This window comes from Filicampus tigris, chromosome 21, assembly GCF_054856515.1.
Source record: "Filicampus tigris isolate MCC_2025a chromosome 21, RoL_Ftig_1.0, whole genome shotgun sequence".
NCBI classification, from domain to species: Eukaryota; Metazoa; Chordata; class Actinopteri; order Syngnathiformes; family Syngnathidae; genus Filicampus; species Filicampus tigris.
This window is the reverse complement of record NC_141237.1, coordinates 4,680,465-4,703,746: the sequence shown is the minus strand read 5'-3', so window position 1 is coordinate 4,703,746 and position 23,282 is coordinate 4,680,465. Positions and strand designations below refer to the sequence as shown.

The window sequence follows — 23,282 nt, the reverse complement described above, 5'->3', positions numbered from 1 at the left end:
TAAGTATTAGAGACCGCTATCACCAATGTCAATCAGGATTTTCAACAACCACTTCAATATGACCGATACGATACCGCTAATGATATATACAGGCAGGTGTCAAATTTGCAAACTACACTGTCATAACGCACATGCAAACACACACGCGCAGCTGCTGTGAGCGTAAATAAAGCCCGTTCCTTTCTGAGCTGCGCGATCTGTCACCAGTTGGCGTTTTAACGTATCGTTTCATTATCAGCCCTGTGCATCTGCGCAAATACACACGTCCCCTGGCCGCACACACGTCTACAAACGCCACAGGTGATGAATGCCCAGGAAATAGACTAAAAGAGGCCACTACATTTGTACATACAGTATGTATACAGTGTAAGTGTGTGTTTGTGTGTGTAAAGATGATTAATGGCCAGTTCTGTGTGCCTTTAAAAAAGGATTGTGGGAAAGTTAGAAGACATGTGTACTCATGTGTCCGCCGGGAATGCCGAGTAAGACGTTACCCACGCACACCCTCGGCATTTGACAGTGTGTGTGTGTGTGTGGCATCTACGGTGGTGTTGGACATATGGCGCTAGTCACGTTAGCCCAGCAGGCATCGCTCACATGGAGGCGAACCAAAAGGAGAGCCCCCCGGTTCCGCCCCAAAAAATGAGAGGATCGCAAGTGCCTGTTCCCACTTTCCCCCGCACGCACACACATTTCCACATAAACACATTGGCCAAGCGCAGAGGGTGCCGATGCTTCCTGCGCAGAGACAGGGCGCTGACAGATGTGGACTTGGCGGCGTGACTGAAGGAACCCGCTGCTCAGATTGACATCCATACAGATGACGACTCGACAAGTGTGAAAAAGGCGGCCTCAAAAGTATCGAGACGCTGTACACAAAGTGGAAAAACGGAACATATACATTGTTGCACAATAACAGAGAGCTATCATACTTTGTAGTTACCAATAATACTGACACAAACTTTAGCAAATCGTAAGAAAGGCTTTTATCGCCATAGCGATGAGATTTGCTAATGACCGATACAAAACTAATTAACTGAGGGTGGGATCAATGATACCAATACTGATACGTATTTTTTTTTCGAGACAGATAGCCTTCCTGACTTCAAGGTGCCTGGTATAACTGATACCAGTAGCCATAACAACTTGGCCTAATACAACCGATAATACCACCGCGTTAAAAAGTGGCTGGTATCATTGATACCAATACAACACAGAGTTAAAAAAAGGCTACCATCATTGATACCAATACAGACTTAACCCGTAAAATACCGCATAGAGAGGCTGATATCGCCGATACCAACACGATATCAGATTCGAGACGCTGGTATCACTGATATTGAATACTGTACTAATATCCAGGAGCCTTTGGCGACTACGACCTTATTTTACGACAAAAGCGGCCAGGGTTCTCTCCTGCAGTGGAACTGAGGCTTTGAGAGGACCAGAGACGGTCACACGCGAGGTGTGACTGATGATAAGCAAGTTCTGGTTCAAGTCACACTTGGAAAACAACGAAAAGTTATTTTAAGTGAGAGTACGTGTCTCACACACACGCACACCCACGCACGCACGCACACACAAACCGCCGGCAACTTCCACATGCCAAAACTTTGTCGGGAATAACACAACCTTTGTTGTTTTTTTTTTTTAAGTTGACTCGAGTTTGCAAACACAGTTATCCAAACTCCATTAAGGATAATGCACTCATAAGACTAACCGCACTAATTCAATTGGCGAGTCCGCAGCTAAATATGTCAGAGAGCCAGACAGTTTTTTTTTTCCCCCCCAGATGAACAAAAGCAAAATAAAGCCGAGAGAATTTTCATTCATAGAGGCTGCGCTTCATATGCTACACTGTGTGTGCACTATGGACACATTTGCCATAATATTTCCCCTTTACATAAAACCCACCAACGTTTTTCAACCAGTAGGGTTCCAAAGGCGTTGAGTCACCATTTTTAGGTTTTTATTAGGTAAATATTAGGTTGTCAGGCAAGACGTTGGCAACGCACGCGGCAATCCGTCATCTCTGTAACAACCCTGATGAAGTGAGAAAGTTGTGAATGTAAATAGAAAATGTCTTGATGTACAGTTAAGCACATTTGGACAATAAACGAGGCCTCGCGCACTCTCTTCAGCGCCAAGCTTTTACAGTTTATGAGTCGGAATCACCCATGTGGTCTCAAAGAGCAAGCGTGTGTGTGTGTGTGTGTGTGTGCGCGTGTGTGAGACAGACACATGACAGGAATCAAATCCAAACACTTCGGGCAAAGCCGTCACACATGAAGCCGTCCGAGGCGTAAAGACGCGACTTGAATTAGACAAACAAGACGGCGGACAAAAATAGACCACGCAAACACTTTCCATACGGCAGTTACGGGCGATGTGGAAAGACATTCTGACCGCAACGATAGCAATAAAAGAGGCTGATAGTGCCACTGCGGATATTTATATCATTAGCTGAGACTAAGTAAAAGAGAGGACAGTGTCGGAAACTGAATGAAAATCAAACCGAGAGAAGGTTAGTATCAAAGTATCAATATACCGATATCATTCCGGTATCATTCCCTTACAACAGAACAACAAGCAATAGTTAAAAGCCTGGTAGGCTTGTGTGTGCGCCAACGCGTGACAAAGACAGACAAGGCAGAAATACGGGGGGGGGGGGGGGTACACCGGAGACTTTAATTACCTGTGAGCACACAAAGAGCACCGCCCACCCATCTGGCGGGTGGGACCGCGCCCCAGTTCCCACGGCAACCGCCGAGCGCACACACCGCGAGCAGCGAAGAGAGGAAGGCGCTACTCACGTCCAGGGAGTCCTCGTTGACCACGATGAGGGACATGCCGTGCGTCACCAGGCGGCACGAGTAGCCTGAAGAGCGCGCGGATGTCAAATTCAAGGCGGCTCCAAACGGAAAAACACTGGCCACGATCTCCTCTTACCGATGTTGATGGCCGTCTCCTGCTTGTCTCCGGTCAGGACCCAGATCTTGATGTCGGCCCGCATCAGCGTGGCGATGGTTTCGGGGACGCCGGCCTGGAGGCGGTCCTCTATGGCGGTGGCGCCCAGCAACAGCAGGTTCTGAGAGCACAACATTGGGAGAGGATATTTGTCGGACCAGCTATGTCTGATAATGAGACTTGAGGTTTTTAAATACATTTTGGACATATAAGTTAAAAATGATATCAGCCTTGGTATCCAAGATACAGCCATGTTCAGCTATTGATATCAGTGATACCAGCATGCTTGATATCGTATCGGTCAAATTAAAGTTGGCATCACTTATCTGTATTGATATTCGTATCAGTCATAACAGCCTCTCTTTGTCAACTTGCGCTGCGTTATCGGTGTTAGTATTGGTATCAAAGCCGATACCAATCATGATATCAACAACCAGCACAAAGCAAGGAGTCGGCCCTCTGCGTCGGAAGTAAGTTCTGTTTCATTTTCATCCGATTTCATTGATTGGTTTTTAGGATTTGCTTTTCAAGCACACTACGTGGGCGGACGTATCGGAACTTTGAAATCACTTCCTGTGGGCTGCGTGTACTTCTGTCCGTCGAGTGTGAATCTCCAAGTACAAATTAAACGGGACGGCTTGTGTGCGTGCGAGGGCTCCCATCACGCCAAGAACATCACTCACTTCCAATTATGACGACGGGGTCCAAAGCGGCTCTTTTGGACGCCCAAAAAAAAAAAAAAAAAAAAAACACCGGTTGCCACCTCTCGGCCCTCCCTTCTCCTTGACTTCAATTTGCTCAGCAATTAAACGCACATGCACGCTTATTAGACACACTCAGATGCGCACACAAACACTCCTCGCACACTAACACTGCTGTGTTGTTGACTGCGCTTTTATGGGGGGGCTCTTGGTAGGCTGGCACGCGGGCTAATTAGCCTTGTGGTCTCCCCGTCTGAGCGCTCCTTCTCCTCTTGCTTCCTCTTTTTGCCCCCACAAGCCTTTCTCTCACCCCTCCCTCCTTTTCGCACCTCCCAATGCTCTCGCCACCTACGGAGCTGGACAGGCCAGCATGCAGCTCCGGCCCGATGTTGCAAATGCAGCAACTACGCCACCTGCTGGTCGTCAGGAATCCGACACCAACCGACCCAACCTTGATAACATTTCAGAGTGACGATACGATACCAAGAAAGTCAAGTTGCTGTCACATACTGATAATAGAAAAAAATAATACCAACAACACCAACAATCAATGTGACCAGTACAATACCAAGCAAGGCTAGTATCGCCAATCCTGATATCGGCAAGCGCGAGACTAGCGAACTTGGCCAGACCTTTTCCAGTAGCTCGTAGCACTCCTCCAGTTTTTGCGCCCTGTCTTTGAGCACGGTGCTGACGCGGTTGTATTCCTGCAGCCACTCCTGGTAGGCGTCCTCCCGCAGGTCCACGTAGGCGAAACACAAAGTCCTCAGGCCTGCATGGATGGAAACGGCTCAGAAAAGGCAGCGGGAAAAAAAAAAAAAAAGGATCTCCCACCTCTGCTCTCATCGCTTACCTTCCGTGGCAAACTGCTCCAGGTGAGCGATGGTCAACTCTTTGTATTGCGAGTCCTCAGTCAGGCGTTCAAATATCACATTATCCTGAAATGCACACATATATACTGTAGTATAAACACATATACCCCGACATGACATCACACACGCGCTAATATAAAACTGAGGCTGCTTATAACCACCAGCAACTTTAACATAACTGCTACAAGGCTGGTATCACGATACAAGTAGTGATATATCCTGAAATACATACATATATACTGTGGTATAAACACATAGACCCCGACATGACATAACACACGCTAATATGAAACCAACTGAGGCTGCTTATAACCAACCAACAGCAACTTTAGCATAACGGCTACAAGACTGGTATCACGATACAAGTAGTGATATATCTTGAAACGCATACATATATACTGTAGTATAAACACATATACCCCGACATGACGTAACACACGCCAACATGAAACCAACTGAAGCTGCTAATAAGCAACAGCCACTTTAACTGTTACAAGGCTGGTATCGCGATACAAGTAGCGATTTGGCTGAGCCGTCGAAAATGAGAATGAACATACCGCTCCTTTGCAATAGAGCCTCAGCCTCCCGTTAGGGGTCCTCACCACCGCAGACATGCGCTTGCGGTTACTGAAAACAGAAAGTTTGAGGTTCACAACAATCTTTTGGTTTTTTTTCTTCATGAGATTTCCTGAAGCCAAGCGATACCTGGAGAACTCCAACACGTTCAGCAACTGGTAGCTCATCTCCTTCCCTCTCTGGAACAGAACAACAAAACGTCAACTCCTCGGCAGCTCCAAACGGGGATAGGGCCCGCTTTGGAGACCTACTGCCTCGATGATGACCGAATCGGGCGTCCGGGCAGTGAAGACGAACCCGAGACCCTTGGCCCCCTTGACCAGGGCGCCCTCGTCGGGCGAGGAGGCCTGGTAAATGATCTGGTTGTTGTCGCGCTCGGGCACCACCGTGTGGCACACGGCCATCATGGTCAAGAACTCGCAGATCTGAGGGGACGTCGGCTGCACGCAAGTATTGGGTAGTAAGTAAGTATTCTGCGATGTGAACACTCAATTTCCCAGAATATTATTATTAAATGTCAACACATACGTGGCCTTTTTCGATGTTCTGGATGAGAGCCGGGTCGTCGAACTCGGTGGAGTTGTTGCTGCTGGACGGGAGATTGCTGTCGAGAACAAACGCAAACAAATCAATCGGGAGGCTCCACGGTCGCCGGCTAGTCGTTTCAAAGCCCAGAAAAAAAAATAAAATAAGGCAAGCGCGCCTCACAGGAGGAAGGCCAACAGACGGGACGGGACGCAAGGGCGGCGGCGGCGGCGGCGGCTCGACTCACCTGAAGTCCTCCATCGAACGATCGCAGTCGAGATCGGGGAAGTGGCTGCGGTAATGAATGAGGTTGCGAAAGGGAAATCAGGTGGATGAGTTGTGGATTAGTTTGTTCTCCTCAAGCATGCCGGAGTTAAATGAAACAAGTCGGTCGAATGAATGAAAAGAGAGTTGAGAATTAGTCAACAATTGGAGGGATTGGAAGTCTTAAAAGGGAAGCAGGTGGTTTTTTAATGGGGGGAAAAAAATTGCTTACCCGTAAGTGATTCCTGCTATGGTGCACTTCTTAAAGTGCATGACGTTGCAGGTGAGCGTTCCTGTCTTGTCGGAAAACAAATACTTCACCTGTTGCAAAAAAAAAAAAAAAAAAAAATAGAATAATAATAATCAAATGGTAAATAATATACAAAATATGCTTACAAATGTGAAATACGAAGCACGAGGGAACCTGGCCCAGCTCCTCATTCAGGTTGGACGTTCGAGCCATCGCTGGCGTGTCCGTCTCGGCGTAGTACATCTCCACATCCTTAAATTAAAAAAAAAAAATCAAAAAAGTAAACAAACACTATTTTACAGATTATCGTCCGGGACGATTATCGGTGCCGATATTCTGTGTTTTGAGGAATATCGGCATCTGCCTGTTTAAATCAATTTAAAACTGTGTTGAAATCTTTTTTTTTTTTTTTTAGCTTTTGATGCCAATATTGTCTTTTTTACGAAAAATTTATATCGGCTCTAAATATCGGTTATCGGCCGCCTTGACTACTAATAATCGGTATCGGCCCTAAAAAAAACATATCGGTCTATCTCTAACTGATACCAGTACTGATAAATGATACCAAGTTTAATGTGACTGATACAATAACTTATAATAAAACTTGGCTGATCCCAAATTTTGAACATTCTTTCCTTCTGGCTCACAAAAACTGCTACAAAAGTCTGCATTAAGCGTACGATAACCGCGAAGGAATTTGCAATACCGGCCGGGCCTGCGTACCCAGTTGATGAAGAGAGCCTGCGTGAACTTGACCACCTCCAGGGTGACCAGCAGGCTGATGGGGATCAGGTTGTTGTACAGGATGATGAAGGTCAGCAGGTTGTACGCAAAGTTAGTGGAGATGTCGCCTGTATTCCGCGAGAGAAAAAAATAAAGAAAGAAATGAAAAGCTTCCCGTGGACGAAAGGATTGCGGGTCAAAGTGTGTTAAGTGGGCCTCACCCTGTCGGGACAGATACCAGCAAGCTTCCTCGGTGTACTGCCTGTTCCAGATGGCGGCTCCCACCGAGCTGACCAAGGCCATGACCAGCAGGATGCCGAACAGCACCAGGATCTGCATGTTGGTCACCCGCTCCACGTTGGAGCGCTTCAGGGGCGCCTTGGTGGAGTTCTTTTTTTTTCGCCAGCAAACAGACGTCTGAGTGGAAATCCCCACGCCAAAAAAACAAAAAAAAAAAACGTGTCGTTTTCGCTTACCTGCATGAGTTTGGAGTCGTGGCCGGTGTAGACCACGATTCCCACCACCCACTGAGTGTTCCGGATCTGGGCGCCACGCAGCAGGACCTGGTCCGGGCCCAGAGGAGCAGCTCTGAGGGGGTTCAAAAAGTCATTATGCGACGCAAGCAACGGTGTGTGTGAGTGTGTGTGCGCGCGTGTCGTACTTTTGGTTTTCCAGCCTGAGCGTGCCGGTGAAGTCGTACAAATGTCTGTTGGGACCTTCGCACTCCAAGACGCCGGATAAGGACATCAGGTCCTCGAGCGTCTGGATGCCTGCCGTGAGCGGGAGACCCTGCAAGTGCATCAGCGCGACGCCATTTTTTTTTTTTTTTAAACCAAATAAATGAAGCACAATTTGAAACCCAAACGCCAAGTACGTGACAATTGACAATTTCAAATGAACACCTGTCGGATCTTCAGGTTGGTTTCCCCATCGAGGTTGGAGGTCTCCGTGTAGCACATGGCCTGAGGTTCACTGCGGGGCACGGGCGGAGGCGTGTTTCGGAGAAAATCGCATACCGCGCAGCAAACGCGCCGCCTTTGGTGAGCGCACTCTGACCTGGACGACACGATCACCATGTCAGCCGGAAGGTGCTGGCCGTTGGTCACCTTCACGATGTCTCCGACTGCCACCTGATGGTCGGCGCGGCAACGGCATGATGGAGGCCAGTCGGGGAGGAGAAATTAGTGAGCAGCCATTGGAGGTGACGTCAAGTGACAGCCAGCACGGCGGTACATCGCTTAATCCGCCTTTTAATTGGACTACGGCCGAGCAGCTTGGCATACTTCAAAATCACATTCTTCAAATCGGGACGTTTTCTTTCTTCAATACAATATCGTAGAAAAAGCAAGAGTAAGAAGTAATAAAATAGATCAAAAACACAAAGGTTACCGAACGGTAATACCAAAATGAAGAGGTTTTCAAATAAACTCTAAGCTCATGTATGATAATCAATAAAATAATAATTATAATAATAATCAAAACTCTTACTTTAGTAAGAGTTTATTTTCTTCTTTTTTTTTAATCTCTCGTTCTTTTGTCAAAATGTTTTACTTATATGGTTAGTTTTCATTAACTATAACCTTAATTGAGACAGAGCAAGAGCAAGCAGAACGTAGGAATATTAGTCATTCCTCGCAGAGGATAAAGAATATATGCCTGTGAGTATTGTTTTATTGTCTGTCTCTTGCGTAAGATCTTCCGACACTACAACACCGAAGCCGCACCAATGCAAAAGCCACTTATTGCATTTCGCATTGTTTGCTAGCATTATTATTATTATTTTTTTTTTTTTTAATGCGGGATGAAGCTTTACCTGCTTCCAGATGATGGTCTGCCAGGCTCCGTTACGCAACACTGCCAGACGGAAGGAAGGACAACAGCAGCTGTCAGTCAGCCTATAGAGAAGAGCTCTCATGCACTATTCATAGCAAAGTGTCGAATGAGCCACGCACAACAGCCCGGGGTGGGGGGGGAGAAAAAAAAAAGAAAAAGAAAAGCCACACATACAGAGTGGAGGCTAATTTGTTGGCGGGTACCTGTGGTCTTCTTCTTGTTGACCGTGTTGTCCGCTTTATGTCGTTTCTGCGCGGCGACGAGGGTTGACACGCTATTAAATGCCAGCGCAGGGCGGCGGCGGCGGCGAGGTGGGTGGCGAGGTACTCACGTAGTCCTCGATGATCTCCTTGATGCCGGCCACGGTGAGGATGAAGATGAGCGGCACCAGCGTGGTGTAGCGGCCCGTCGGAGACACGTCGGGGATTTGCTGACGGGGAGGGCACGAGTCAAAAGTTGAGAAATATGGAGAAAAAAAAATACTAAAGTATTGGAAAGGTGAAATATGATGCAAGAATGACAAAAAATATTAGGGGACAACAAAACTAATAGAAAATATCATAGGAGCCCCAAAAAGTTTTTTTTTTTTTTTTTTTTTTTTAAATATCTGAATCAGACATCAATCTATTTAGATTGATAAAATAAAAAATAAATAAAAATATAAATTCAAAATAATAATAAAAAAGTTAAATAAAACAAAAAAAGACAATACATATATATTAGGAAAATATTTTTTAAGTACTAAGTACTAGACAAAAAATATAGAAAAAAACCCACAAAAAAAAAAGACAAAACACTAGAAGTTGGGGAAAAAAATGACAGAAAAACTAAAATATTAGACATAAAAAGGTGGATAAATAATAAGTACAAATCGGAAGAAACATTAGAAAAACTGCAATGATTGACGAAAAATAATAAAATATTCAAAAAATACGCTCGATAAAAAAAGAAATATAGAAAATATAAAAAATAATAATGGATAAAAAAATAGATATACAAAAATCGACAAAACAAAATAGTAGAAAAAGATTATTTGGGGAAAAAAAGAGAAAAATCAAAACAAATAGACAAAAAAAAATTGAGAATCAGACAAAAAATGCTGAACTATTATGAAAAATACCAAAATATAAGGAAAGAACAAAAAGATTATACAAAACACTAACACCAAAAAAAAAAAAAAACATTCACCAAAAAATACCTAAAAAAAAACACTGGAAAATCTAAAGTATTTCTTAGCATCTATCCCACCGTGAAGCACAGCTGGTCAAACAAGTTGCCTACCTGCATGAGTGTGATGAAGAGGAAGAAGGCGTTGGCGGCCCTCCTGATCTGCTCGTACATGAAGCGGGGGAGAAAGGAGAGGACGCCATACTTGGTGGTACTGGCGCCGGCCGACGGGGGACGAGAAGAAAGCGCGGCAGATGGACGGAGGGAGAGAGAGAGAGAGAGAGAGTCGCCGTTAACTCGCGTGCATCATTTCACCGCCACGACAACATTTGGCGCCCAGGTTTTAATCACTGCTTCGTTTGAAACCTTGGAGACAAAAAAACGTCCCCGAGGACGGCGACTATAAATACAGCAAAACCTCGAATCCTGAAAGCTAAATTTAGAAGAAGCACTCCGGCGAAAATGGCGGAACCGTCAGATGTATTGATCATGTATTTCAGTATTGGCTGCTAAGAGCTTCCTTAAGTGCTTGTAAAAGGCCTTCAAAAAAAAAAAAAAAAAAAAGAAAAAAAAGTCCTTGATGGTTTGCTTTGGAGTGGACAGGCCCTCTGAACAGTTTTTTTTTTTTTTTTTAAATACATGTGCAATAAATCCAGTGGAAATAAAAAGTCTGCACACCCCAGTTCGAACGGCAGGTTTTGCGGCACTAAAAAAATAAATAAAAATCAGGGGCACTTTATAAGAAGGTTTGAAATTATTTATCATTTTTTCCCATTTAACAAAATTAGCTGTAATTTATATCTTTATTGCCGTAAAGATTATTTTATTAAATCATTGTTCAAAATCAAATCCGCTGATTACCTTTAATCGGTTATCTGAATTTTACTCTGCCAAATATCGAAATTGGCATCGGGCTCCAAAAAAAAAAAAAAATCAACATCAAATCGGTCTCTTGTCTGTTGTTTTATAGTTATTTCTAATACAAAATATATTTTATATTATATTATATTAAGTGAGTCCGCATCTGCCGCTCCGCAAACATGCCACGATATTACTTTTGTCACGATATTTGTGTATTTTTCATCCAATTACTTCTCTATCTGTTCTATGTCAACATCTACATCTCAAACGCGGGTGGAACAAAAGATATGGCAGTGACTCAAAGCCAGACATGAGTCAATCCATTTTTTTTTTTTTTTTTCCCGGCAACTGCAGGGCTCTCTTGGCTGGGTCGCTGCGCCACCATTAGTTGAAGAATCTCGGCTGTCGGGGGCCGGCCTAATGGCATTACGCTTTGGAAATGCAGCGGCGCAGGTCTTCCTGAAACCCGTCAATAGCCGTATCGATTGCAGTGAGATTAAAGCTTTTATCTGGAGCCTCTTTGCAGCTCCATATTTCACCGTGGCCACTTTTTATGCCACCTGTGCATTAGTGCTGCTTTGCTGCACTCACTATCCACTATACAAGCCCACCACCACCCTCCCACCTGTGTCCATTTTTTTTTCTTGACTATGGCTTTAACTTAAGAACGCCTGGATTGTTTTTTCCAAAAACAGAAGACAGCGGCGGGAGAGCTTCACACCCGCTGCGTGCAGCTGCTTGCACTAATGCAGGGCATGTGTACTGAGTGACAGACGAACGCACGCGTTTGCTCTCCACAATGGCGAATAAACGCAAAGCCGACAATATCGTCACTCTAGGACACTGTGAACAGTTTGTAGCGAGCAAAAAATGATGAGGGTTATCAGTTACCGTGAATACTGTGAAAAGAAATATGTCAGGGATATGGGAGTGACATGAGGCAATACATTAGGTACGCTTGGCCAAAAGGGATAGTGCTCAAAATATTACAATTCATAGCTAAAAACATAAAATGTATGAGGAAAAAAAAAGTTGGGAAAAAAAATATATAGTCATGAGAAAATTACAAAAATATTAGGGAAAAAACATGACAAAAAATGCATTAAAAAAAGATACACATCATAAAATATTATTAAATAAATCATAAAAATATTGTAAAATACAAAAGCAGAGGACAAATAAGGCAAAAAATAGACAAATATTACAACAAAAAATACATCCAAAAAATCTAATAAAAAAATAGACAATATATTGAAAATACAAAATGGTGGGCAAAAATGCAAAAAATAAAACATGAATAGTGGAAAAATACACAAGTATGATAACAAAAACAAAAGTATTACGAAATATTTAAAAATAATCAACGAAACATATAAAAATATAAACTACTGGATAAAACATACAAAAATCTAAAATATATTTTTTAAAAAACGTTCAAAATATTTTTAAATACATGAAAAAAGAAAACTTGCCAGGGAGAATTTTGATTTGAAAAATACTGGATAAAAAATAAAACTTCTAGATAGCAAAATACAAAAACATGAGACACAAAAACAAAAAATATTAGATAAATATTTAAAAAATAGCAGGCAAAATTAAAATATGGAGGCAAAAAAATCTTAGATGAAAAATGACACAAACTAGAAAACAACAATAACACTTGAGAAAAAAATGACATAGCTACTAGATGAAAAATACACACATATTGAAAAAATATGAAAAGTGCAATTGTGAAAGTACTAAAAATATTTTAAAAAATAAAATAAAATAAAAAAATACATAGGAAATATGATTAGATGAAAATATATAAAGTTTAGAGCCCCCAAAAAAATCTTATCCTTAACTGTTTTAGTGGACTGTGTATTGATGAGGTCCAATTTCAACTGTGGCCATAGTTCCACTTTGGGCCTCTCACCTTTGGGACTGCCGCAAATAATCACGTAATGGATGAGCTATTAAACCGCATTCTTATCTACTTCCACAAGTGACGTCTTTCTTTCTTAACGTACTTTTTAGTCGGAAACAGTTTAAAAAATTGATTGGCTTGTTGCACGTCCAGGAGACATAATAAGTCTACACACCCCTGTTTTCGCAAAATAAACAACTGTGACCGAGATAAACCGCTTCAAAACTTTTTGGGCACCATTAATGTGAGCGAAAAAACTTTTAAAAGGCAATTGGAACAAAAGCTGAAATCAACAGGGATGATGTGATTGCAAAAGAGTGCACACCCCTTTGTAACTGGAGATGTGGCTGTGATCAGAATGAGCCAATCGCATTCATTCAATGACTCAGCACACGACTGCCGACATGTAAAGCTCCTCTGATTGATCCCAAATAAAGTTCAGATGTTCCAGTAGGCTTTTCCTGACATGTTTTCCTGAAGGTTTTGTAACAACGCTGACACCAAGCATACTTTTTAGGATTATTGCCAATCAGACCATAACACATGATTTTGGGAGATTACAAGTGTGTTTATTTCTTTGAAAGATAAGGCTTCTATCTTGCAACCCTACCCCAGAGCCCAAACATATGAGGAAGACAAGAGAGTGTTGTCACATGCAGCAGCCAGTACTTGCCTGAAATTCCTGCAGCTCGTTCAACGTTGCTGTCCGCCTCCGTGATCCATTTTCTTTTCTTTTAATCACTTTTGGAAGCGCTCGTCAGACCACAGGAGGGTTATAATGGTTTGGGAATTTTTCAAGCATTTTGTTCTGACCTTTGATTTTTTAATTCAGGTAGTTTTAATTAGTTTTCAGAGCAAGTTTTTCAGTTTTCTTTCTTTTTTCAGAAGTCCTTCATTTTAGTTGAATTTTTTCCGTAATTTGTGTATGAGTTTTAGTTGTTGTTTTTTTTTTAAATATGGAGTACGGGTGTACAGCAATACTGAAATGAATTCAAAGGACATTTTTGCTATAATTTTAGTTAGTTCAATTATTTTTTTTGTAAAGCAAAATATATTTTCCCATTTTTTGTTATTTCGTCAATTTTCGTGAACTATAATAACCTTAACGACAAAAAAATGCCAGGAAAAGCCTACTGGAACATCTGAACTATGTTTGCGGTTAATCAGAGGCACTTTAAATTTAATTTAAAATTTTTTTTCGTTGTTTTTTTTTTTTTGCATCCGCGCGCCGCCTACCTGACGTGGTTGTCGCAGAACTTGGTGGTCTGCGGCCGGTTGAGCAGCACGCCGCGCGCCGTGGCGTCTACGGGCTCGGCCTGCGACGTGGTGCCGGACATCTCATCGTCCGCCTTGTGGTAGCCGGCCGACGAGCAAGCGGGTCCTGCGCCGTTGGATTGATGAGACAGAGGCGAGGCTGGGTGAGTAAGGGGCGGGGAGTGGGAGGAGGGGTTATCGGGACAAGGGAGGGGCGGTTGGGGAGGGGGGGTGAAGGGTGGGAGACAGACAGACAGAAGAGGGTGGGTGGATGGCGGGTGACACACACACATTCAAAAGACATTTACTGTAGTGTAGGCTGAGTGTGTGTGTTGCCTTTCAATGCGCCCGTGGGACTCCCCGCCTGCTCTTTCTCTCCCCCCCCCCCCCCCCCCCCCTCCGTGCTAATAATGAATGTGCTGAGGGGTGCACAATAGGCAACAAACACACCGGGCCCACCTCCAGCAAGCAGCACATGGAGAAGCCTGACAAGTGACAAGAGGATGCAACGACCCCCCCCCCCCCCCCACACACACACACACACACAAACACCCCGCAGCCCCGCCCCGCCCCAACGCACGCCGTTGACTCCGCTGCAGACCTGGACGGACTAACGGACGGACCCGAGCGACGGCTCTCCAAGAGGGAAGTCCGGATGTCAAGATGTCGGCCCCCTCCGGCTCCGACGCCGCCCCATCAGGAAGCTGCCTGCGACTACTACGGCGCGACTAAGTCCTACGATCGGAGGAGTCTCCTCCCTCCGGCGGGATGGCGAGCGGCGCGTTGTCGTCGCCGCCGCTGCTGCTGCTGCTGCCGACAGCCCGGACGACCAGAGGAAGCCATATGAAGTGGAGAGCCTCCGCGAGTGGGTGGGGAGGAGGGAGGAGGGGGAGGAGGGGGCAAACCCCGGGCTGCGCTTTCTTAAAGGGACAGCGGCGCGCTGGCGTCAACAAACGGCGACTGGAGGCGGGGTTTCATCCGCAACCTTTGATGAGCCGAGGCCAGCCTTAGAATAGTTTATGTAGACTTTTCTTTTTTTTTTTTTTTCAAATTCGGTTACTTTTAATTATCCTTTAGAGCAGATTTGCTAATTAGTTTTAGTATTAGTATGAGCTTTTTCAAATAGTCTGAGTATTTGTCAAGTGGAAAAAAGAATTGCGTAACAACCTAAGGTCAACTACTGCTTGACCTTCCTTCTTCTGTACAGATTTATAGCAATACTGAAGTAAATACATTTCAAATGAACCCCGAAAACTCATGTATGAGCTGAATTGGCAAAGACGAAAGCAGAGGACAAAAAAAAAAAAAATTATTGTAATTATTATGACCGGTCACTTACTCATGGATTTTCGCTACTGGCGGTCTCCGCTACGGCCGCCATACAGCTTTCGTATCTCTGATTTAGGCTTCCAAATCAAAGTTAAAAAAAATTAATTAAAAACCAAACAATGGCTTGTATCTTGAAAAACGTGTATCTCAAGGCACGACTATATATCATTATGGGGATATAACATTTAGTCAATATCAGTACTATATCCAATAATCACATTTGGCTTGGTATACTTTCTGTTTAAGTAGAGCTGCGGTGAATAATTCATAAATCAACGTTGCAATGTAGTAGAACGGAAATTTCCCATTGCAAATGGTAAGACAACTGCAGTGGATGAATAAACGACTATAATAGTTTTATTTTGGCGTAAGCCTAACAAAAGACCCAAGTCTGTTTTTGTATTTTGTAATACAGATTCATTTCTTGCTTGTATTTGTCAAAAAAATAAATACATACACGGGGAGAGGCGGTTTAAAAAAAAGGAAAATCGCACATTCAATCTCAAATGGCAATATTGAGGAGGGGATAAATTCGCAATTCGATTATTTTTCCAAAATCACTCGGCCCTGATCCTCATGGGAGTCGTCCCGACTGTCCGCGTTTCCTGCAAGTGAACAAAACAGGCCCGGCCTGGCGCTTCAATAATTTAAAAGCTAATAAAGCCTGCGCCTTGTCTGCTGGATTGAGTATCCCGCAGCACTCAAAGCCCTTTTCTCTTCCACACCGAGCCGTGAGCTCTGTGCACGGGTCAAAGTCCTTAGCGGACAAATGATAACAAATGTCTTATCTGTAGATCTGCCGGCGGGCCTTGTAAGTCACAATGGCAATCACTCCACAGTGCAAATCAAGATTTGGGCGCTGCTTGACCTCGAATGTACAAGCTGCTTTTTCACAGTGTCCACAAGTGGCTTTTTGTTACGCCCGCGCCACTCCCGATCAATATTGTTATTCCCCGGGGCCCCGCTTTGGCTGAGAGCAGACAAGCGCTCGGGTTACTCAGCACCTCTCGATGGGATAGAAGCGGGCTATACGTCTTCAGCCGGCGCAATAAAAACGCAAAGCAGAGCACGGCCGGGGGTCGGACGTGCGGGAAGAAGCGAGTCCGGGAGGGCGGGCGGTTAACGGGCTTGCGGTGACCTTTGACCCCACACTGGCCGTCCGTCGGGAAACAAGATACGGCGGCCCGATAGCCGTTCGGGAGCCTTGCGCAAGTGGAATGGGAGCATTTGGCGACGCGCCACATGTGAAACCTGACGCCGAGTGAATCACAAATCGACACGTATCGCGTGGCGTACGTCAACGAGGCATTTGCGCTTGCTCTCACGAGCGGGAAACCCCAAAAGGAAAATCTGGTGCTGCATTTTCAAAATGGAATTGAATTGTGCAGTTTGAAAAAAATCAAACACTTTCAGGACGTTTTATTGCTGAAAATTGGCAATTAAAAAACTATTTATATATTTTGTATGTTCATAATATTTTTGCACACTTGTTATAAATATATTTGCGTGGTTTTTTTGTATTTTCTCCTATAATTTATGTATTTTCCCCATCTGATATTTGTGTATTTTTTAGCTAATATTTTTCAAACATTTTTGACTCAATGATTTGTTAGTTTCATATTTTTATAATCCCACCTAATATTTGTTTATTTTTGTCTGCCTGATAGTGTCCATGTAATGTTTTTATATTAGTTGCTGGTATTTTTCCATCACCATTTGTCATCCTTTTGTGTTTTTTGTCAAATGTTTATTTTTCCCCTTTTTTGCCAAACATTGTTTGTTTACATCAAATATTTTGGTATTATTTCCTCATTGCTTCTTTTATTTCATCCAATTGATCGTTTTCCCGACATCTATTAGCCACGCAGCGAGATTTTACCAAGCGGATGCTTTCTCAAGTAGCCCGCTGAAGGCGTAGCGGCTAATGACAGGCCAGAGAAGGTTGCCAAGCAAACACCGCATTTTAACAGCCCATTACTGTCCATTAGTTACAACGAAGCAATCTGATTGGACAAGAGTCATTCCATGAGTGATGATATACAGTACAACAGCGTTGGGACTTTGAGCTTTACATCTCGTTAACCTAATAGCATAATTGCCGTTATGCTAAGTCGTTTTTGAGTTAACTCCGAGTCACGATTTTATTTTGCTAATCAGTCAGCCTCACAGATTATTTTTTCCTACATCGACGATTGGGAAAAAAAACAGTCACAGTATAGTGGGTCAAGAGCAAAATTGAGAAAATAAAGGCATTACCAACAGAACGCCGCCTGCCCGGTCGGCCGCTAAATCCCATGGCGACCCCCGACCAGAGCCACTCGACCCCCCCCCTGAGTCCTCTATTTGCAGGTTCTGCTCGACCCGGTCCGTCGCTTTGCCGCCGGGTCCATTTTCCCGCGCCGTCACGGATCAGCAGAGAGGGAAGAGGCGAAAAAGCCTCTTAGGGGCCGAACGATACAGCGCGGGCATGCTAATCCTCGCTATGTCTGCTCTGCAACTTCACCTGCCGGCTAAGCCAAGACACGCTCGCAATCCTACACGTGAGACACATGTAGCAACAAACGCTCCCGTTGGATATCATGTCAAGTGCGTTCATTCTACAAGGAGGGCTGGAACGATTCATCGAATGACTCAAATAATTCGATTTAAAAAATGTGAAGGGATTTTTTCCACACACCACTCTCTGTAGAAACCGGGGCTTTTTTTGACAAAAACGTCGGAAGGATACATGGATGAAGTCACATTTTTTTTTCGGAAAAAAAATGGCATGATGGCCAAGGGATAAAGCGGTATCTTTTCAATTAAAAAAAAAAAAAGAAAGAAAAGTAGGGAAAAAATGTTGCAATGAAGTGATAATAAAGTCCGAATTTATAAAAGAATACTGTCATAATACATAATACCGTTTATTCAGGAAAAAAAAGTGAAAAATTGAGAAAAAAGAATGGCGTACTTTAACGAGAATACATTTCTAAAATGGAATAAATCTTTTTGAGGAAAAAATGTGGAATTAACAAGGACAACGTCACACTTAAGTAAGTCAGAGAATTATGAGAATAATTAGTTATCCCCCAAAAATATGGTGCAATTCTATGAGAATAAAGTCGCTTCTTTTTAGAAAAAAAATGTGTAACTAATGAAAACAAAGTCGTATTTTCAACCAGAAAAAAGTTGCAATACCATATCAGCAATTTCCTTTAAATAAAACAAAAAACTTGCAGAGTGTCAGATTTGAACGAGAATAAAGCATTATTTTTTCATTGCAATTATTTCCTCGAAAAAAAAAGACGCCTCTAATCAGGTAATTTAGGCTTGTGGAGGTGTTGGACTGTTTCACCATATTTGTTTGTGCACACACCTCTGCTCTCATTTGCTTTGCATGGAAGGATGCATCTTTGCTAAAAAAAATTTTTTAGAAATGAGAATAATAATCATGCAAGGTGGTGACATGCACATGTTCATGCTCTTTTCCAAGCATGTCCATTCATGGCATGCATGTTGCATAGCACGCGTGGGTTTTTCCAGTCAATGTTTATCAAATGCATCCCTCCATCGAGATGTGTCCTTGTCACAACCGCTCCGTCTCCCCGCACAAGCGCATGCGGTGAGAAGGTTCGAATCCGGCGTTCATCACTCCAGACCCCGAGCAGCTACACCACCAAACGGAACGCTATAGTCGCCAGATTGCAGCTCTCGAGGGCCGAGTGAGGGTGTCGGGTGGGGGCGGGGGGGGGTTGCGGGGGTTTAGTGTCTCCCCGGTCCTGCATCTCAACTCACTTTTGTCAAACCTGTCTGGCGGGCGGGCGCGCGACCCCCGGCTGGGATCCTGAGGTTCGGAAGCGTCCTGCCTAATGGCCGTCAACACTAACTGTTCTGTGAGGGGCGGGCGGGCGGGCGGGATGGCGGGAGAGAACAACACACAACAACAACAACAACAACAGGTAAATAAACTAGGGCTGAACAATTCATCAAATTCAAATCGACATGGCAACGGAGGAGGATTTGCAAAGACGGCAACGCTAAGATGTGGATAAAAAAAAAATTCTCGTTTATATTCATTGACATTAGGGATAGACCGATTATCAGCCGGGCCGATTATCGGCATCGATATTTGGCTTTTTGGCAGATATCGGCACGGGCCTTTTTAAAAAAATCTTGTAATAATAATTTAAAAAAATAAAAAATAAAAATAAAAAACTTTTTTTTTTTAAAAATCAACATGATGCAAACCTAAAATATTGTTCAATAAACATGCTTAAATATGTTGCAACAAAGTTAAGGGTACATTTTTCTTACGATTTAAATGCCAATATTTTCCTTTTTACTGAAAATGAATATCGGCTCCAAATATCGGTAATCGGCCTCATTGACTACTAATAATCTGTATCGGTCTATCTCTAATTGATTTCAAAAACTGATGTAAAAATAAATTGAATATGATTTTTTGTACTACAAATTCATTTATCGCTTTAAAAAAAAATACATGGGAGGAGGACCTTGAAAATTTTTTTTATTTATTTATTTTTTTTTTTTCACATAATCGTTCAGCCCTAAAATAACCACACACAAAGAGCACACATTTGTATCACTGTACATGTGTGAGGAAGCGGATGGCGGGCAGTCATTGATGACACAGGAGCGCCCCCTGTTGTCCAACACGACTAAATACCTCAAGGCCTCACCCTTCTATTATCAGACAAGCGCACATGTTGACAGTTGGCCACGCTGCATATCGCTCACATGAGCCACCAGCCGCTAACAATGTCATGCTAGTTTCATTAATTAGCCGCCATGCTAACAGATGAAATGAACACCACACCTCCAAGAGATGTGGATGATGTAATCACAACACGCACGTGCCCCACGCCTACGCAGATGCGGTATCTGTGAAGCTGACTTTCATTGTGGCTATAAAAAGTCCACACACCCCTGCGCAAATGCCAGGTTTTTGTGATACAAAAAAACAAATAAGACCGAGATAAGTCATTTCTTTTGGAGGTGAAAACAAACAACGCGGTTGCAAAAGTGTGCACACCCTCTTATCGCTGTGTTTGCAATCAACCTATCACATTCAAGCTCGTGTTAAATGGGAGTCAACACACACATGCACCCGTTTAAAGTATGAGCGCCAAATAAAGTGCAGATGTTCTAATGACTTATTTTTTTTTTGCTTTCTAGCAGAAGCCAGAAGGTTTTGTGCTATTACGGATACTTTTCAAGAAAAAAAAATAATAAATCTGAAGAATGATGTGTTTTTATGTAACTTGACAATCTTACACAAATAATGTGACAAGATGACGTAATGTTATGAGAGGAAATGGAAAATGAAAAATACATTATTCAACGTGGCGAAACGTAACAGCTTGGTAAGTGTGTGTGTGTGTGTGTGTGTGTCATGACAAGCATGTGGCGGCGCTAATTGGAGCAAAGAATCAAGAGCTCACACTCCACGAGATTACAGCATGGCGCGCATACGGGAGGGAAACACACACGCGCCCGCCTTTCTACTTTAGTCATGCTTCTTCTCAAGTGTTTCATTCCATGACTAATGATTTATCTCTTAATAATTTGCCCTGCTTTCTATTTGTGGAAGCGGCACACGCACGACACAGACACACACACACACACACAGACAACAAGAGCATAGCAGCAGCCTGACAATATGTGCCGGTGACTATTAAAATAAAAGACAAACACATTCTACTCTCTTCGAGGACAATCCACTGCAGTCTGTGCAGTGCGTGTGCGTGTGTGTACGTGCGGTGTCTGTGTGTGTCCTTCAATCATTCACCAACATATTTTCTCTATGCCTTAGGTCATGACAGGCTTAATCTGTGCAGTAGGTGATTCCTTTTGGGAGGCTCAAGTCTTTTTTTTTTTTTTGCATAATTGTTTTCCCCTAATAGGACTGCACCTAACTATTATTTAAATAATTGATTCATTTGATGACTATTTGCCCATATAATCAATGAATCTGTTAGAATAAAAACTTTTTTTCTCAATTTCTATCCTATTATTCAAAAAAACAGGACAAAAAACATCTACTAGTGTTAGTTGTTGTGGTGGTCTATTTGCATTTTTACAGTTTCATAATGTTATTGTGGTTGCATAGCATGGATGCAGCTTGATAGGGTTATTTATTGCCATTTAATAGCATCATTTATTTCTGCCTCGTGTTATTTATTGTGGACTCATAGCATTATTTATTTGGGCTTCATATTGGTTTCAGTGTTATTTATTGTGGTTTCATAGCATTATTGCAGTCTCATATTGTTATTTAGTGCATTATTTATTGCAGTCTGATAGTATTATTTATTGCTGTTTTATTGATTTTATTTATTGTGATGTTAATTATTGTAAGCTCATTGCGTTTAGTTTTTTTTTTAATTGTGGTGTCAAAGCATTTTTTCCAGTTTTATAGTGTTATTGTACGTGGTCTCGTAGCATTATTGCTGTCTCGTAGCCTTATTTAGTCTGGCCTCGTAGCATCATTTATTGCTGCCTCATAGCGTTATTTAATGTAAATTCAATTTTGGCGGTCGTTTTCAATGTTGTTATTGCTATCTAAGCATCATTGCAGTCTTTCAATGTCGTATGTCGAGTCCGCTGTAAAGCGAGGACCCGCGTTCCGCTTACCAGGTCGCGCGCTCTTCAGACGGTCACGTGACCCTTAAATCGGCTTGCTAATAGGCTCGTCGTCCAGCTGGTGCACAAAATCTCTGGCTCCGAACGAACCCAAGAGCGCTCGGCATGTCAACCGACGCCGAGCACGAAAGCTCAGCCGAATAGCGGACGCGAACACGCGCCTCCAAACCGACACGCCGCGACAGCGACATCACGACCCTCGTCTGAAGGGCGGACGAGGCGACGTTTGCGTTGTCCTCACATGCACGGTCACCACACTCACGCGCATTGCATCGATCCACCATTCACGTCAGTGCGCAATTCAGGATTGTAACGCTAATAAAGAGAAAAAAAACGCTGCACAAGCCGCCCTTGGTCTTGCTCCGTTCGTTCTTTGCCGCTTACCTCCCTCGCTGTGGATCTTCTTGGCCCCCCGGTTGAAGTACATCGTGCCCGTGAACGAGGAGGTGCTGGTGGTAGTGGAAGGAGCAACGGGGACATGCTCGCTCACGGCTCGCCCACAGTGGAGCCGAGGCGAAGGCGAGTAGTAACTCCGGGCCGCGGCCGCTGATGCCGCTGACAACCGGGGACCATGGTCGCTCTGACTGCTTCACTAGTGCAGGGACGAGGAGAAGAAACGAGTGATAGCTTAGCTAGTTCCGTTGGTTAGTTTTGGATGTCAAAATAAGTCCAAATAATCGTACAAATCAGGTAATATACTCCCTCTAACACTTTTTCTTGATCTTATTCCAATTTTACTTCAAAGTATCACGCAGTTTTTACACAAAATGTACGATGTAAAAGACACAAACAAAAGAAATATGCGTGGACTTTTTTATTTTGAAGAGTAAAAAACGACATCTGCCTTTTTTCAGTCGCGCTTTATAACGCACTGGCGTCTTTTCAAGCGAATTCTCATCAGCGGCACTTCAGGTGCATGCTAATAGGTCAGCTGGTTCCGCAAGCTAGTTCTAGATTTCGAAATAAGATGACGTAGTCGCAAGGTTAAGATGTAGTCCCTCTGACGCTTGTCCAGACATCTCATTTAAACAATCTTATAAAACGTAGATTTTAACAACAGCTACGAATTTAAGAGAATCGTACGCTATAAATCTTGTGGGTTTTTTCCGTGGAGGAAAATGGCAACTGCTTCTTCTTTGTCGCACTGTGTGACAAACATGATGATAGTTTAGCTAGTCCCATAATCAAACGCCATTACGGCCGTTTACTTTTTGAATAGGTGTACTGTCATTTTTAATAAGTGTAGTAAAGGAAACGTAACATAATGGTTATGAATTAAAGAGCAGAAAGATAAATGCCACGAGGATTTTAATTTGAAGGGCAAAAATGACGTCTACTCATTTTCCGTCAAGCTTTACGCTATTTTGGCGTCCTTCCACGCAAATGCGCATCGGCGTAACGTCGGGTCCATG

The 23,282-nt window shown here is 43.2% G+C and overlaps 1 protein-coding gene across 14 annotated transcripts in view; it reads right to left on the bottom strand.

Annotated features, from left to right (window-relative positions):
- Positions 1 to 22,472, bottom strand: part of atp8a2 (ATPase phospholipid transporting 8A2) — a 39,813-nt gene extending 17,341 nt beyond the window's left edge. For 2 of the 14 annotated variants that reach the window (XR_015084246.1, XM_086020755.1), the window contains exons 1-23: positions 22,255 to 22,472; positions 19,003 to 19,098; positions 13,882 to 14,026; positions 9,993 to 10,092; positions 9,043 to 9,141; positions 8,915 to 8,960; positions 8,692 to 8,732; positions 7,935 to 8,008; positions 7,781 to 7,850; positions 7,540 to 7,667; positions 7,355 to 7,466; positions 6,879 to 7,268; positions 6,330 to 6,407; positions 6,138 to 6,226; positions 5,889 to 5,933; positions 5,645 to 5,720; positions 5,368 to 5,556; positions 5,246 to 5,295; positions 5,098 to 5,167; positions 4,522 to 4,606; positions 4,301 to 4,440; positions 2,950 to 3,088; positions 2,814 to 2,878 (exon numbers count right to left, since the gene is read on the bottom strand). Coding sequence is in view for 13 of the 14 variants with exons in the window: in XM_086020755.1 (XP_085876881.1) it covers positions 2,814 to 2,878; positions 2,950 to 3,088; positions 4,301 to 4,440; positions 4,522 to 4,606; positions 5,098 to 5,167; positions 5,246 to 5,295; positions 5,368 to 5,556; positions 5,645 to 5,720; positions 5,889 to 5,933; positions 6,138 to 6,226; positions 6,330 to 6,407; positions 6,879 to 7,268; positions 7,355 to 7,466; positions 7,540 to 7,667; positions 7,781 to 7,850; positions 7,935 to 8,008; positions 8,692 to 8,732; positions 8,915 to 8,960; positions 9,043 to 9,141; positions 9,993 to 10,092; positions 13,882 to 14,026; positions 19,003 to 19,098; positions 22,255 to 22,297 (2,370 nt within the window). In the remaining variant the exon portion in view is untranslated. Of the gene's footprint in view, positions 1 to 2,813; positions 2,879 to 2,949; positions 3,089 to 4,300; positions 4,441 to 4,521; positions 4,607 to 5,097; positions 5,168 to 5,245; positions 5,296 to 5,367; positions 5,557 to 5,644; positions 5,721 to 5,888; positions 5,934 to 6,137; positions 6,227 to 6,329; positions 6,408 to 6,878; positions 7,269 to 7,354; positions 7,467 to 7,539; positions 7,668 to 7,780; positions 8,157 to 8,691; positions 8,733 to 8,914; positions 8,961 to 9,042; positions 9,142 to 9,992; positions 10,093 to 13,881; positions 14,060 to 14,500; positions 14,797 to 17,484; positions 17,755 to 19,002; positions 19,099 to 22,254 lie in introns of those variants that run through there. The other 12 variants (XM_086020768.1, XM_086020759.1, XM_086020762.1 and 9 more) reach the window with 12 other exon arrangements.
- Between the last annotated feature and the right edge of the window lie 810 nt (positions 22,473 to 23,282).